We start from the raw sequence: 13,881 nt of genomic DNA on the forward strand, positions 1-13,881 counted from the left end.
TCTTCTCTTCTCCCTCTCTTCTCCCCCTTCTTGTTGTTTTCAAGTTTTCATATATATTGAATGAAAGGATGACGTAAGAAGGAAAAAATAAGAAACTGATCTGCGCTAGTTACTTCTATATCAGGTTAGAGGATACACGCTCAGACCACCTTAACGTATAAAACTTTATCCGAGCCGAATAAACAAATTTCCCTTTTGGGACTAATTAAAATGATGACTAAAACCGTCAATCAACAAGATCGAAAGTTGAACGTTTAGGATGGAGAGAGAAATTATATAAGAGACGAGCAGTTGATTTGGTCATGATACGCTGTTGGAGTGCTCTATTTCATGGACATTTTACTCTTTTTCGAGGAGCAGTACATACAATATACGGAGGCTACAGCTAGCTGTTATTGCCTCGGGTCAAAAGCATGAATCTTTGGCTATGAAAGTGCTGCGATAAACTACCTTGCGACAACGCGCATGACACTGGTACAGACGGGACATATTAAGGGGCGTAAAAGATGGCCTCTCGAAGCAGTACCTCCTCTCCAGATCCTCTAGGATACCCAGGCGACCCCGAATACCTCTTGTCTTCCGCCAAAAAACCATTCCGCCAACGAAGCATGTCACCGTCGAAAGGCACAACCCCACGACGGGGAAGGCCACCGCTGCATCAAAAGAGCTACCAGTCTCCAAAGAAGAGTACTAAGAATAGTAGGCAAACAATACATTTAGAAGATATTATATTACCATCCACGCCGTCGGGAAATTCGAAAACAACGCGTTTTGACCGAAGATCGCTATCCCCCACTAAGGCTATTCTACAATCAGATGGCAATATTAGTCCGTGGCGCATACGGGTTACAGTCGAAGCTGAACAGGAAGATGAAGAAAATGGGAATCAAACCAATAAACAAAAGCGACTCGGGCCATGGGTGGGCGGTAAAACGGTAAAGGTCCCGTTAAAGGGGACATCGTCAACAGAACCAACACCAAAAAGACGCCGGCGCGGAAAGAGCAAGTCTGATACCTTAGAACGACCTCCTACTCCCAGACGTAAAAAGGGTGATACAGTTACCGAATCAACCTCGAGCATGGCTAAGAAGATGGAGATTGACGTTCAACAAGATACAGAGATGGTGGAGGACGTTATGCCAACTGTAGAAGTTAACCCCCATTCACAAGATTTCGACGAGCCAACACAAAATTTTGGAGACATATTCCTGGATATCGCAGCAGATGGAGACATGGACGATGATGATGGTGACGCGTTGACGGGAGAACAGGTAGAATTGGCCAATCCTGCACCACGACGGTCACCAACAAACAATACCGGAATTGCGCCATTAGACAGAAGGAAAGACCACATACCACGGGAAAATCCCCAAAGCTCGCCGATTCCTAGCGGCTTATCTCCAATCAATATCACCAACGCCGGCCGTACGCCTAGGCCCAAACGAATATATCCAACACCAACCTCATCTTCGCTAGTGGATGAAACACTAGAGAAGCCTATAAACCGTGCTGCTGGTACAGAACCTACTACGTCAAAAATCTCGGATCCCACCGAAGAACATCGTGAATTTGATTCGATAATGGAAAGCGAAGGATTCAGCATGGTATCGCTAGATACCTTACCCTCAGCAAGGCAGCGGCTGCGCCAACTATTTGAAAACCAGGCCAGCCGCATCAAATCGCCAAAATCCAATGCAATATCCCGGCCGCTGCAGCAAATATCCCCAAAACCTACCTCGACGGCCGCATTGTCACCTAATATATCCACTACCCGGTCATCTTCTAAACGTCCGCACAGCCAATTATATGAAGCAATCTCCTCTCTTCAACAATCATCACCAAGGGATATGACCTCTAGACCTCATCGCACACCACGGGCTAATCCCCGCTCATCCGCACGCCCTCCCGCTGCCCCGGCTCATGCACCTCAAACTGTACCCCCTAAAAGGCGTCCTTTGGCTCGGTTATGTCGTGTGATACGGGCTGGAATTGCTCTTCATGGCCTTCTAGATCGCAGGCGACAAAGTGGCAACCTCCAAACGCCATTTTCTAGCCCCAATACAGGCCATGTAGACGATATGGAGGCTACGCGACAGAGGTTGGACAATCTTTTTCAAGATTTCAATATGGAAACTCGGAGAGAACTGCGCGCAGGAGTACGGTTCGGGGAGGAGCTTGCTAAAAGACTTAGTCAGCCAAGCGAAAAGCGACGAGAATTACCCGTCACGCAGGAAAGCACTAGGCTGCAGGAGGTAACATCTATGCGGCCAAGCAAAAATGTAGCTTACCCAGAGCCAGGAGGCGCATCTCAAAGGCTAGAAACAGAGCCTGCCCCTGAAATAGAGAAAGAAAAACCTACGAAAAGCCCACGCCTGGAGCCTTTCCCTGCAGAGGAAATTACCGGGGATACGTCAATGGATTCATTGATGGTCAGGCGAGAAGCAGAATGGCGCCGTGAAAGACAAGCCATCAGTCGACAAATAGAAATGGCCAATGAGAGCCAAGTCATTGTTATTGGCAGCGATGATGGCGTATCGCAACCAGAAGTTGTCCCAGGTGCAAGCGATCATTCTGAGGAGCGGGAGGAAGAAGCTGTGGTGGACGATCAAGAGGAGCTACAGGAAGCTGATTACGGAGAGGAGACTGACATTTGGCAGCAGGCGGCTCGTGAACCTGAAGCCAACTCCCACCCACTGACGTTATCTGATACAGTGCACAAAGAGCAACCTCAACGGCGCAAACTTGGCTTCCCAAGTCCTCGGGCTGGGTCGGAGGAAGAGGCCTATAGCGCGACTGATGATTACGAGATTGTTACTCTTCCAGACGGATCCAGTGGCAAGGATGCCTTCCCCAAATTGGCTGTTGGTAAATCAAAGATGGCTCAATACAGGGATACGGATGCATCCCTGTCCCCCTTACTGGGGACACCAGACAGCGCCACGGTACGATTTTACGAAGGCAATTTCAAGCGGTCAAGTGTGGGAATTTCACAACATCATCGGCCTCAAGAGACGTTGGATTCTCTTCCTCAACGTAATAACCGTGCAGCAAGCCGTGAACCCGACGAGCCAACAAGAATACACAATAATTCCTCTAAAAGACGCCAACAACTCCAGGACAGCTTTGAACTGGAACAGGATGAAGACAACCAGCTATTGTATACCCAGTCACAGCCGTTGGCCAATTCTATCTTGGCGCCACCAGCCCAGGAAGATGTAATGCAGCGTACAAGCCCACGCTTACCCAAACATTCCCAGGATAATGTCCCTTCTGAAAGTGAAGTGTACGTAGAGGTACACGAAGAAGAGGAGCTGGAAGAAGGATTTGAGGATGATGTCGCGGAGAGCGAGATCACTAACCCTTCAATTCCAGAACCCCCAGAACAAACATCAACAATTACATGGTTCAATAAGTTGACCAGCAACCTCGCTCCGGCATGGTTAACCAGCACCCCTGCTCCAGCACATTCTTCGAAACGAAAACCTCCAAGTAAAATCAAGAATGGTGTTGGTCCTATTTCTACCACTGACGCTGCCCCTGCTGCACAGCCTCCCACAAGAAGTCAGAATTGTGCGAAAGGCAAAGAACCTGAAAGGCACTCCTTTGTCAAACGGCTTGCAATTTCGGGATACTTTACTGACGACCACTACGTGGAACTTCGCAAAATCTATCGAGAAGCGAAGATGCGACCAGACAGGTTCAAATACAATCCCACAGATGACCGGGATGAGATGATTGGCCAGTGGATGTGGTCTGCAGATGGGCAACATCGCCGGCAGGTCACTGAGATACAATTGATGATCGTTGAACGCTTTCGCCAGACCTTAATCGAAGACGACCTCCAACATGGGGGTGACGGAGCTATGGAGTGGAGTGAAGAAGATATTCTGTGGAGATTATTCAGTATTATTGTTGGAGAACAGATAAGGAGACAGAGAAAAGAACAGCAACGGCTGCACCACTGATTGGCTATTATTGGAATTTGACATTGACTTTCCTATCACTGTTTTTTATGTGCGGAGCAAACGTTTTGGATTGGGTGTTTTCGCTTTATTTTGATATCCTTGGGTTGGGCATGAATCACACCTTTTGCTGGGGCATAGCCGCTGGTGGCTGGGTCTTTGTTTATATATAATAACCAATAGTTTATCTCTTATTTTCTTTTACATTTTGATCTTGATAGCTATACCTACTCCATACTTGGTAGTGTTATGGTTGATCTGTTAAGAGATCAACTTGATATTCATATATAGTCTGCCACTGCTTGTTGGTTTATTGCTACATTTAGTGAGTGGTCGTACGACATCATCTCCATATTGACTAGCATTTTCGACGGTTGACTATGTGGAGAACAAACGGCTATCTTTGCAAACGGGGAAAAAAAGGAAGGACACCCAAAAGAATGACAAACGAAAGTCAAGATTTAGCCAGGGGGTCCCTGTCATCGATAGACGAGGCCATGTCGATATCCATTGGGCACGCAACCTCGTATTTATTGGCAGACACAACGGGAAGCAGAGCTCGGTTATCTAGGGGGTGATGACCACTGACATTTCGTTTTCGCCTCTCTGAGCGCCCTCGAAGGCCCGCGATCACAGATTTTGAGCCGTCCAGGATTCCCCACTGCTTGCGACAGTTACCGCCTTCTCCGGTGCCGCAGGATTCATATTTCCATGTTATTCCATAGGTCCGTATAATAGGCATGGCGCTATAGGGCGGAGAAAGAGTAGTACGAGAACACTATCGTGTCTTGTTAAACTCTTTTCTTCCTCTTCTCAACTTGGCCCGCTGTTTCATGACACACATGAGCAGTTCAATTCTAGAATAGTTCCCGTCTGTCTGTTCTGTTCTCGAACAACCCCTCTCCCTTTCTCCCCCCTTTGACGGGATGGAGTAATTAATCTCGACAATTTCCCGTCATGCATGCAAGGCGCCGCCAATGGGATGTTAGTTATCATGTTATTAAAAGCACCAGCAGGGGTAGAGAGAACAAACAAGGAAAAGCCCGGCAAGCCATAGCACGGATGGACAAGGTCCTTTCATGTGGCCAACACAGATCTCATGGGAAATCATCCACTTACCAGCCCTGACCCCTGTTCAGCCCGGTCGAAACCTCCAGAATTGGGCTAATCCCTGTGACACTAATGTCGCCCTTCCGATGCATCGAAGCAATTGGCTGACCACTCAACGAGCGTTTGCTCATACAAATGTGACTGTGGGGGAGATCACTCAGTGTATTGACTAGATATACAATGATGCTCCCCTATTTTCACTCCCCTTAGACATAGCTTCCTTCTTCCAACGGGAGATCTACTTCGGTCATTTATAACCATATTTTGGCATTTCTTTAAACATCTCAACGTTCAGTCAAGCAGCAGAAATTGAGCTATGGAAACGACAAGGATAATGCCCTTGATATACATCTACTATTAGAACTTCACAGTCAAGGCAAAAGGTGTTGAAATACAAAAACGAGGAATCATGGGTCCCGCAACGACTTTATGGACAGAGGCGAAGATAGATTTCACAGTCACGCGAGAATTTGTGCTGAAGCATGTGGACCCCATCCTCCATCAGCGCCTGAATAGTAAAATCGTGTTTGGTGAAGGATTGACGGACGACACATACATCGACTGGATCTTACAACGAGGTCGCAGGCTCTTTTTAATTTTGGTGGAAATCGAAGTCCCGAGCCGTATCTTTCGCCTCGTGGATGAAACCTACGATGATTCAGATCTACCCTTTGACTCCGACAAGGCCGAGCTCCTTCGACTTTCTCCCGATCGTGAGGACCTTTTCTTAAACTGGAAATTTGTTGAGGCCCAAAATCGTTTTTTGGCCAGAGGTATTGAATCAGGGCAGCATATTTCTTATGATGAGGATGAAACTATACCAGTTGAGGTCTGCAAGGAGCGGCCTCCTGTTGTGCTTTCAGACAGGCTACCTGTTGAAAAGGTTTCGCTTCCTGGTGTCGAGATCAAGGAATACCTCCGGTTGAAGATCACGATTGGCGAGGATACAGCATCTCACTTTCTAAGTGAGTCAGAGGTCTTGAGAGAAGTCAGGTCGTTAGAGCGTTTCTCTCACGACCACATTCTTTCAATATTCGGCACATACTCGGTGAACAACACAGTCAATGTCCTATTTCAACTTCCCGAATGCACTTTACGATCATTTATCAATGAAAGGTCGACGTCAGCACTCAGGAAATTCTCAAAATTAGAACAGAAGCGATGGCTTGTGAACTGGCCAAACTGTCTAGCCAATGGACTGGCTTGGTTGCATGATCAGGGCTACGCTCATGGGGCTATTCGGCCGTCAAATATCTTAATCAATGCCAAAATGCACATATCTCTCGGGCTTTTCGACGTTCATGACCTGCTGGTAGGGTTAAGGAAAGAAGAGTTTGCTGAAGCGTACGAGTACGCTGCGCCAGAACAATGGTCGAACCAACATTGTGCCTGGCAACAGCCTCCTGCTGGCACAAGGAATGTCCTTACACGTACTGATAATCTCTCATTTTCTCCCATAACACCACAGAAATCTTCCTACGACTCTAGAGGCAGGCTTACCTCCTGGGGGTCCTCCTCTGACTTCTCGAGCGTAGGCCCATCTAGAAAACGAGCATCTTATGCACATTCGACTTCCACTACCGGCACACACGGATCTAACCAAAATACCGACCACGCGCTTCGTACATTGCAGATAAATTTGCCATGGCCATTTTACAGATAGATTTTGGTTCTACTCAACCACATTGCCAAATTAAACAGTCCGGCGGCATAATTGGAAGTCTTCGCTCCTTTGACATGAGTGTGGAGAGCGATATACCGATACCTCCTATGCCAGCGTTCCCCGAGGATTACAGTTGCTACGTCAGTGATGATAAGGGCAGTACGCATAGCAATAAGCTTCCTAACAATACCTATAATGATTCCACCACGCAGCTGGGCAGAGCAGAGACCGACTCGTTTACCGATCTCAGCAACGGTTCTATTTCCCTTTACATGGACGACACTATCACTTGTTCCTCCTCCATATACAGTGCTCCATTAAATATAGCTACCCCTACAACTCCTGCGCCACCGAACTTTCCGCGGCCCTGGAATGTGCACATAGTCAATAACGGAGGTGAATTTGACGACAAGAATATGCACTCTGCCAATATATCTACGGAGATAATCGATGAGATGATGGAAGACATGCACGTCCAAGGTGAAAAAGGACTTCCACCGCTCCCGGTCCCCACATCTCATCCTTGGTATGTACCCAGCCGGGTATCATCATTATTCAACAATAATAAACCCTTACCATCTCACACATCCACGCCACTGCAACACTCCTATCCCGATAGACCATTTGAAGACAGCGGTTTAGGGAGCAAGCCAACGGTACCACCTCGGCATCCCAATCGCCCTCGTGCCAACACTAGCCCAAACCGGGACTCTGTGTCAACCCCTAGGAGTGCTCCTGATGATACCAATATCTGGAGGAGGAGCAACAGTAGCTTTGGCAGCAACAATGGTGGTAACAGCGACAATATATCCCCAGTTGAGGGAATAACTGGAAGATTTTCGCTGCTGACTTCCTCACGACCTTCTACAAGCTATGGTTCTTCAGTCTCGGGTCTCAGTTTTAAGAAGAAGGCTTTCATGAACTTTTCTCGCAACCGAACTGGTCTTAGAACCCCCCCACCGGTTTGAAACCGGTCTTCCTACGACTTCACCACCATTCTACGATTCCCTTTGTTTATATTTCTATACTACGACGGAGCATACTTGGCGAAGTGACACTTTCACGTACTGGTGTTTCACGGTTGGACATGCACTTATACTGGGAAGGTGTTTCTTTTTATCAATTGGGCACCTGGGGACTTAATTTTATCTAAGGCTTGCTCTTTAGAGAATATACCGATGCTTTTCTTTGTTATTCTCTTTCATATTCTCTTCTATGTGGTGAAAGATGAGTGTAATCACATGCGATACTTGGTTTTCGGTGATGATATTTTTTTGATACCCATACTATATAATAACTAGTTAAGCTACTATGCATCCTCCTTGCTCTCCTTGATAATCATATACATGTACGTCAATGTCTTATCTTCAAAACCTTCAGGTTCAAACTCTTCAGGGATGTCGTAATCTTGCAGAATCTCTTGATGTTGAGATTGTACCCCAGTCGACAAATAGTTCTTTGGCTATACTATGTACGGCGATCAACGCGTGGATATAACTATATATAAATATATATACTCGGCGCATACTCGGTGCACGGCAAGCCTATACTGATGCCGCATATTCCAAGGGCCTCTGAGAGTCTGCAGGATAAATATATTTGTCTAACCCTGGTTTAACCGAGGAAGAACTGTCGGCGTTCCCGGCTGCCAGCGAGAAACTACCTGGCCCGTTGGTTATGCGTTCTTCTCTTCCAGCCGCTAACAAGCTAGAGAGATACGCAGGTTGACGGCCCTTCTGCAGTCTCAAAACCTTTGCCTGTTAAGGACATAACTCCGGTGAACCCTGGTTCCCTTCCCCCGCAAGCTGCATGTTCAAAGATCGAGAAAACTATCGTTCGCATCACGATGACCCCGGGATGTTAGCAGCGGGAAGCGGCCGAGGTGAACGGACAACTGCCTGATGATAGGCTTTGATATGATGATCAACCACCCGTCGCTCGACTGGCCTCCGAGTTCTTCCTTGCTCTCTGATGAAGCCATCGGGCCGTCGCATCTGCTGGCATATCGGCCTCGACGTCATGATCTGTAGGCGTAGCTAGGGTGTATCATCCCTAGTCGCCCACCAGGCCGATCTCTCTATCCCTGTATACCGAGAACACGAAGTCACCGACTGTCCGAGAACTCGCTGGTTGAAGGATTAAGCAGGAATGATTCTGCCTTTTGGTGTTGCTCTGAGTGAGTAAGTAGTAAGTGACCTCCTTGATGCTCGATTCTTCGGCCACATTCTTGTGTGGAGAGAACTTGAAACGGTTCTTCTGTTGGTATAATTAGGTATCTTTACAAAAAAAATCAGACAGTGTCATAGATTGATGAAGTACTTACATATAATGGCGGATGGTGGCTAATCTTCAGTTTCTTCTCGATATTCCAAAAGTCGGCAACATCTATGGGTGGACCATAAATCGGTAAGGCGGCTCTGGACGATGGCATTTCTTGGGAGGCAGCCCTCGCAAACAGAGGATATTTAAACGTAAAGATTCATCAATCCTTGATTGATATGAAGTAGCTAGTATAACAAATATTCTTGAAAACAGACCGGCCGCCTACCCCCTAACAATAGAATAACCTCTATCTATCAACTCGCTGCTGGAAATAGACATACACCAATCAAGAAAATGCCCCGACTTTGGAGCATAACGAAAAAACCCGATAACATTTCCTTCATCGTTCCATATAGCAGATCCACAAACGCCATCTACGAGCGCGTTGCTTGACCCTTGGCCCATATAATCCCACCGTGTAGCAACCCAAACTTGTTTAGACTCATGAGGGTCATCTTCTAGTATACGACTAGTGGCCAGAACACTTTGTGTGCCCTCTATATAGCCAGTGAACGGACTGTCCATGTAGATAAACCGCCCTTGCGATACTCTATTTTCTTGCAGGGTAGCGAAACGTTGCAGTTGGACGGGTGGGCCTGGAGCTATCGTGTTTTGAAATAGCTCATTTCTGAAGGAGGATTTGTCGTCTAGCTCTATTAGAGCGACATCTGTATGTGCAATTTCCATGATCACGCGCCCAATCTCTTTTCCCTTGGAGTTTGGATGAAAAACTCTGTCTCCGCAAGGAAACCCATGGGATGCGGCGGCAAGGTAACGATGCCCATTTCTGTCCTGGATTAGTACGCCAGAAGAAGTAACGAGTTCCCATCCCTCGGTAGGGTGCTTTCCTGAGCTTAGCATGACACCTGGACGTAAAGTTTCATACTGGCTGGTATCAAGAGTTTCTGGAGATGGCTCAATCAGACGTAGAGCGGATAGATTCAGCGGGCGCCCCATTTCGTCATCATACAGATAAAAACAGCTACACCCAGTTACGGACTGGGGTAATGCTGATCTGTCTGTATTGCGGTGTTCAAGGACTATAACGATAAAATTTCCCCAATACTGGATTTCAGTAATGCTTATTCCCTTTGCGATGAAATGTTCCTTGGCCACGTTGAAAACTAGCTCCGCCTTTCCCTCGTCATTTCTATAGTTAAGTTCACGACATATGTGAATGTGGGAGAAGTTTGGGCGGTGAATTGGGGCGCTGGGACCGAGATCTCCAAACACTGTTGTGAAATAGCAAGGTACTCCAGCTATTCTTTTTGGCCAAGGCTGGTCTGGGAGAGCAGCTAGCGTAAATATGAGAAAACGCCCATCGAAAATCACAGATGTGGTAGTTGGAATAATGTCATAAAAGATATGACATTTCTCATCAAACACAGGTTCTTTGCTGATATCAAAGTCAAGTATAATATGACGCGGAAATGGTCTTCTAGAAAACTGATGTCTCCACGGAGGAATGCTAGGGTGGGCATGCCCGGGACATAATGATGCTCTTTCTTCTAGAGTATTATTAGTATTATGCGGTAGTAAAATGTTATATCTGGGTAACTGACCAATGATCGCTTCTCCGGCAGGAAAAAGTCGTCTTGATGGGGTAAATAAGTGGGAATTAACGTGTCCTGAGGAAGTTCTTGGAAATGAACCCAACGGAGAGACAACAGCAATATGTTTCGGAGTCTTCCGTTCTGAGAGTGGCGTGATAGTCCTGTCTTGGATATTTTGAAGTGGCGCTCCAGTCACCGTCGGAGAAACGACTATAATCTCGGAGGGAGTTTCTTCTGGAACGTTGATGGAAGACATATTCAATAGTTAAGCCTTTGATGCGAGCTGCGAGAAGCTTTCAACGACTAGAGAAAAATATGGGCGGAGGAGAGTGAGATGAAGAAACCTTCCGGCAGTTGCTAGAGAGGAAAAGCATGATGAAGAAGGGTGAAGGGAAGAAAAGTGAGAAAGGTCCAAGGACAAAAACGAGAAAAAGGTGGTTAACGGTTTATATTTTGTCATTCACTCACTATTTAGTGCTAACTGTATTAGGTAATGTCTGTGCTCCTCCCGCATCAAGAACATATTACATAATAAGCTTGTTTCGACCCACCACCCGTCTCATCCAAGACTACTCGGTATTCCTGGATGGGTTCGAATATTTCGACACCACCGTGTAGCAACAAGGTATCCTGGTACATTAGTGCCTCGCCGCTCTCTCTGGATGTGGTAACTATCAACGCGGTCAAGAAAGTGGTCAAGTACAATGCCGGATATACCCAAAACTCACCGGGCAGGGAGAATTTGTTGGAAATCGCAGCGGGTGACGCTGGGTGCGAAAGAAGCGAACTACGGAGTACATATGTCAAATATAACCAGTCTCTCTGCCACCAATTGGTGCGGGCTCGCATTTTTGGCCGAATGGCAGATTTTGACGGTATCTTGTTCCAACTCCAGCCAGCGGGGCTGTCCGGTAGCCTTGGAATTCCTATACTGCATGAACAGCTGCGTAGTGTTTGCTGTATCAAAGTCTGTCGGGCGTACAATCCTCGCGAAAATAGAACAGACAGGCCCGGGCGCTTAGAAGCCGTTTTGGGGGCGGTATTAGGTATATAGAAACCATCCAGTATTGTTGACAAGACTTGAGGCTTGAACAAAGAGAATGCGGGATGCCCTTTTGGTTGTGGTGTACGATTCCGATAGAAGACCTCACTACTAGAGAGCAACTCACGGGCTGCCTGGCTTAGCACAGTTTTGATGGTGACTGATACATAAGATGGTGAAAGGCAAGAATGTGATGCGGCTAGTTAGCTAGTTTTATATGTACTCCGTACTAATGGCCCGGTCTGCCAAGCGCCCAGTGGGCATGGGTAATGGATGACATAATCCAACGGATATAGTCACGTGTCAAGGCTGTGGCTGGAGTTAACTAGTTAGCTGCCTTATAGTAGGCACTATCCATTTGCAATCCATTACAACCCTTATAATTTGAAACCTGTTTCCGCACATTGCAACGGCTTATCCATACGTAATGGATTCCTTGACTCCAAAAGGTACCGTACAACAACCTATATATACATAGCTTCCAATCCTAACTCGAGTTAGATGGCTACGGTTGGGAATGCGGATACCCTTGAGTCAAAGGGGTGCATCCTATTCGCTTGGATGAGAACCGTGTTGTGAAAACAAAACTATTCGATTCTGGAGAGAGTTATGTAATGGAGTTTATTGCTAAGACAACAACTATCCCTGTCCCGAAAGTTTTTGAGGCAGGGTATGTCCAGAGGGAACGGGCCAACGATTCTGCATTGTGATGGAATATATACCCGGAAAACCATTAAATATAATATGGAAGGATCTAAGTGAGGATCAGAAAACAAATATCTGTCTCCAAATTGATGGATATCTTGCTCAGCTTCGAAAGTTAACCGGGGATCGAATTATGGCAGTAGATGGAGGTGCGTTGGACGTGGGTCTGTACCAAAAGCGCTGGTTAGGACCATTTAATAGTGTAAAAGAGTTCCATCACTCTTTAGCCCAGGGTGAGCCGAATAACCTAGGTGACGACCATACGATTCATTTTGCCCATGCCGACCTCGCCCCTAGGATTATTATAGTTGATGAGAATACCGGCCGTATCAATGCAATCGTCGATTGGGAGCGGGCGGGGTGGTATCCAGAATACTGGGATTTTGTCCAGATGGATTACGACCGGCCGACTATGCGCGAGATGGGAGGTTATACCAAGCTTTGGAAGTCCTTTTTTACTCACATATATGCAGACGAACGTTCTGCAATGATGGATCTTAACCAACGAACAGTAGTCCCATACCCAGATGGAAACCTGCTCGAACCGCTTCCCGACATTTTACCGTCGTTTGCCTCCCATGCGAAGCAGTTACAAAAGAGTTTTGAAATACTTAACTTATAGCATTATTAACTAGTTATAGTTACTAGTTACCGGAACTATTTGGAAACCAATAACTCTTTTAACCAGCTGTAAGAAATTGTCTACCACTATCGCTCATCAAAGTTCGTTTATAGATTGAAAGAGAATTGAGGTACCTTTTCTGAGGGCCGCGAAGGCCTGCAGAATATTTCACATTCTCGTATTTCGCACGGAAGCGGAAAGCATCTATATTCAGTCCTCCATAGTAAGGAGGCAGTAATGGTTGAGGATAGCTACGTATACTCTACCCTTTCAACCATTGCTTGTTTTGTAGCGTTATCACTCACTTTCCCAGTTCCCTGATGCTTCTCATTGGGAAATGTATTAAATCTGGTGACAAACACTGGCTTCCCTTTAAGAGAGTCAACATATTATCCCTCGGGGGTAATGTTTGTATGTCAGAATCTGCCATTCGACCAGAAAGGCGAGCCCGCACTAGTTAAGTGGCAGCAGAGAGACTGGTTATATTTGACATTGTATAAAAAAGAGGACTTGCGGGTCTACCTAGTTATTTTTGTGAGACGTTATTATTTTAATCCCTTCACTGGTTTTCTGATTGGATGTCGTTAAATACCCTGAAGAGTACGGAGTAGTAGGATAAAAAGTGTGCAGGGATGAGTGACGTACTACATATACACTGTTTTGTACTCCGTACTGGTTCAACATTTCAAACTATGGCCTTTATCGAAAGTCGACGGAAGATGCCTTGTATCCGCCATGGTACGTCGATGGAGACATGTCGACGGAGGCCACTAGCACAGTTCAATTCTGCTTCCTCCTCAGCCAGTCGTTTAGAAGTTTTTCCATGCGTCTGGTGGGGGCTTGTGGCTAAGTGACCGGGTTCTTATTCGACTCAGCCATTGTTGTGGCTAGTTGACGGCGCC

The 13,881-nt window shown here is 46.5% G+C and overlaps 5 protein-coding genes across 5 annotated transcripts; 4 read left to right on the forward strand and 1 right to left on the reverse strand.

Annotated features, from left to right (window-relative positions):
- Positions 1-506: 506 nt before the first annotated feature.
- On the forward strand, positions 507-3,965 carry MCYG_00655 (conserved hypothetical protein; the record flags this gene model as incomplete). Its single annotated transcript, XM_002850505.1, has 1 exon — positions 507-3,965. The coding sequence occupies one exon, from the start codon at positions 507-509 to the stop codon at positions 3,963-3,965; it is 3,459 nt and encodes a 1,152-aa protein (XP_002850551.1).
- A 1,516-nt stretch (positions 3,966-5,481) lies between these two features.
- On the forward strand, positions 5,482-7,703 carry MCYG_00656 (protein kinase domain-containing protein; the record flags this gene model as incomplete). Its single annotated transcript, XM_002850506.1, has 2 exons — positions 5,482-6,603; positions 6,732-7,703. The coding sequence occupies 2 exons, from the start codon at positions 5,482-5,484 to the stop codon at positions 7,701-7,703; spliced, it is 2,094 nt and encodes a 697-aa protein (XP_002850552.1).
- A 1,084-nt stretch (positions 7,704-8,787) lies between these two features.
- Positions 8,788-10,014, reverse strand: MCYG_00657 (conserved hypothetical protein; the record flags this gene model as incomplete). The annotated part of the gene is made up of 3 exons (XM_002850507.1): positions 8,788-8,991; positions 9,059-9,120; positions 9,339-10,014. 3 exons carry the CDS (start codon positions 10,012-10,014, stop codon positions 8,788-8,790), a joined length of 942 nt encoding a protein of 313 aa, XP_002850553.1.
- A 1,182-nt stretch (positions 10,015-11,196) lies between these two features.
- MCYG_00658 (uncharacterized protein) lies at positions 11,197-11,929 on the forward strand (the record flags this gene model as incomplete). Its single annotated transcript, XM_002850508.1, has 2 exons — positions 11,197-11,656; positions 11,910-11,929. 2 exons carry the CDS (start codon positions 11,197-11,199, stop codon positions 11,927-11,929), a joined length of 480 nt encoding a protein of 159 aa, XP_002850554.1.
- A 337-nt stretch (positions 11,930-12,266) lies between these two features.
- On the forward strand, positions 12,267-12,979 carry MCYG_00659 (conserved hypothetical protein; the record flags this gene model as incomplete). Its single annotated transcript, XM_002850509.1, has 2 exons — positions 12,267-12,322; positions 12,412-12,979. The coding sequence occupies 2 exons, from the start codon at positions 12,267-12,269 to the stop codon at positions 12,977-12,979; spliced, it is 624 nt and encodes a 207-aa protein (XP_002850555.1).
- Between the last annotated feature and the right edge of the window lie 902 nt (positions 12,980-13,881).

This window comes from Microsporum canis, genomic scaffold, assembly GCF_000151145.1.
Source record: "Microsporum canis CBS 113480 supercont1.1 genomic scaffold, whole genome shotgun sequence".
Classification (NCBI taxonomy): domain Eukaryota; kingdom Fungi; phylum Ascomycota; class Eurotiomycetes; order Onygenales; family Arthrodermataceae; genus Microsporum; species Microsporum canis.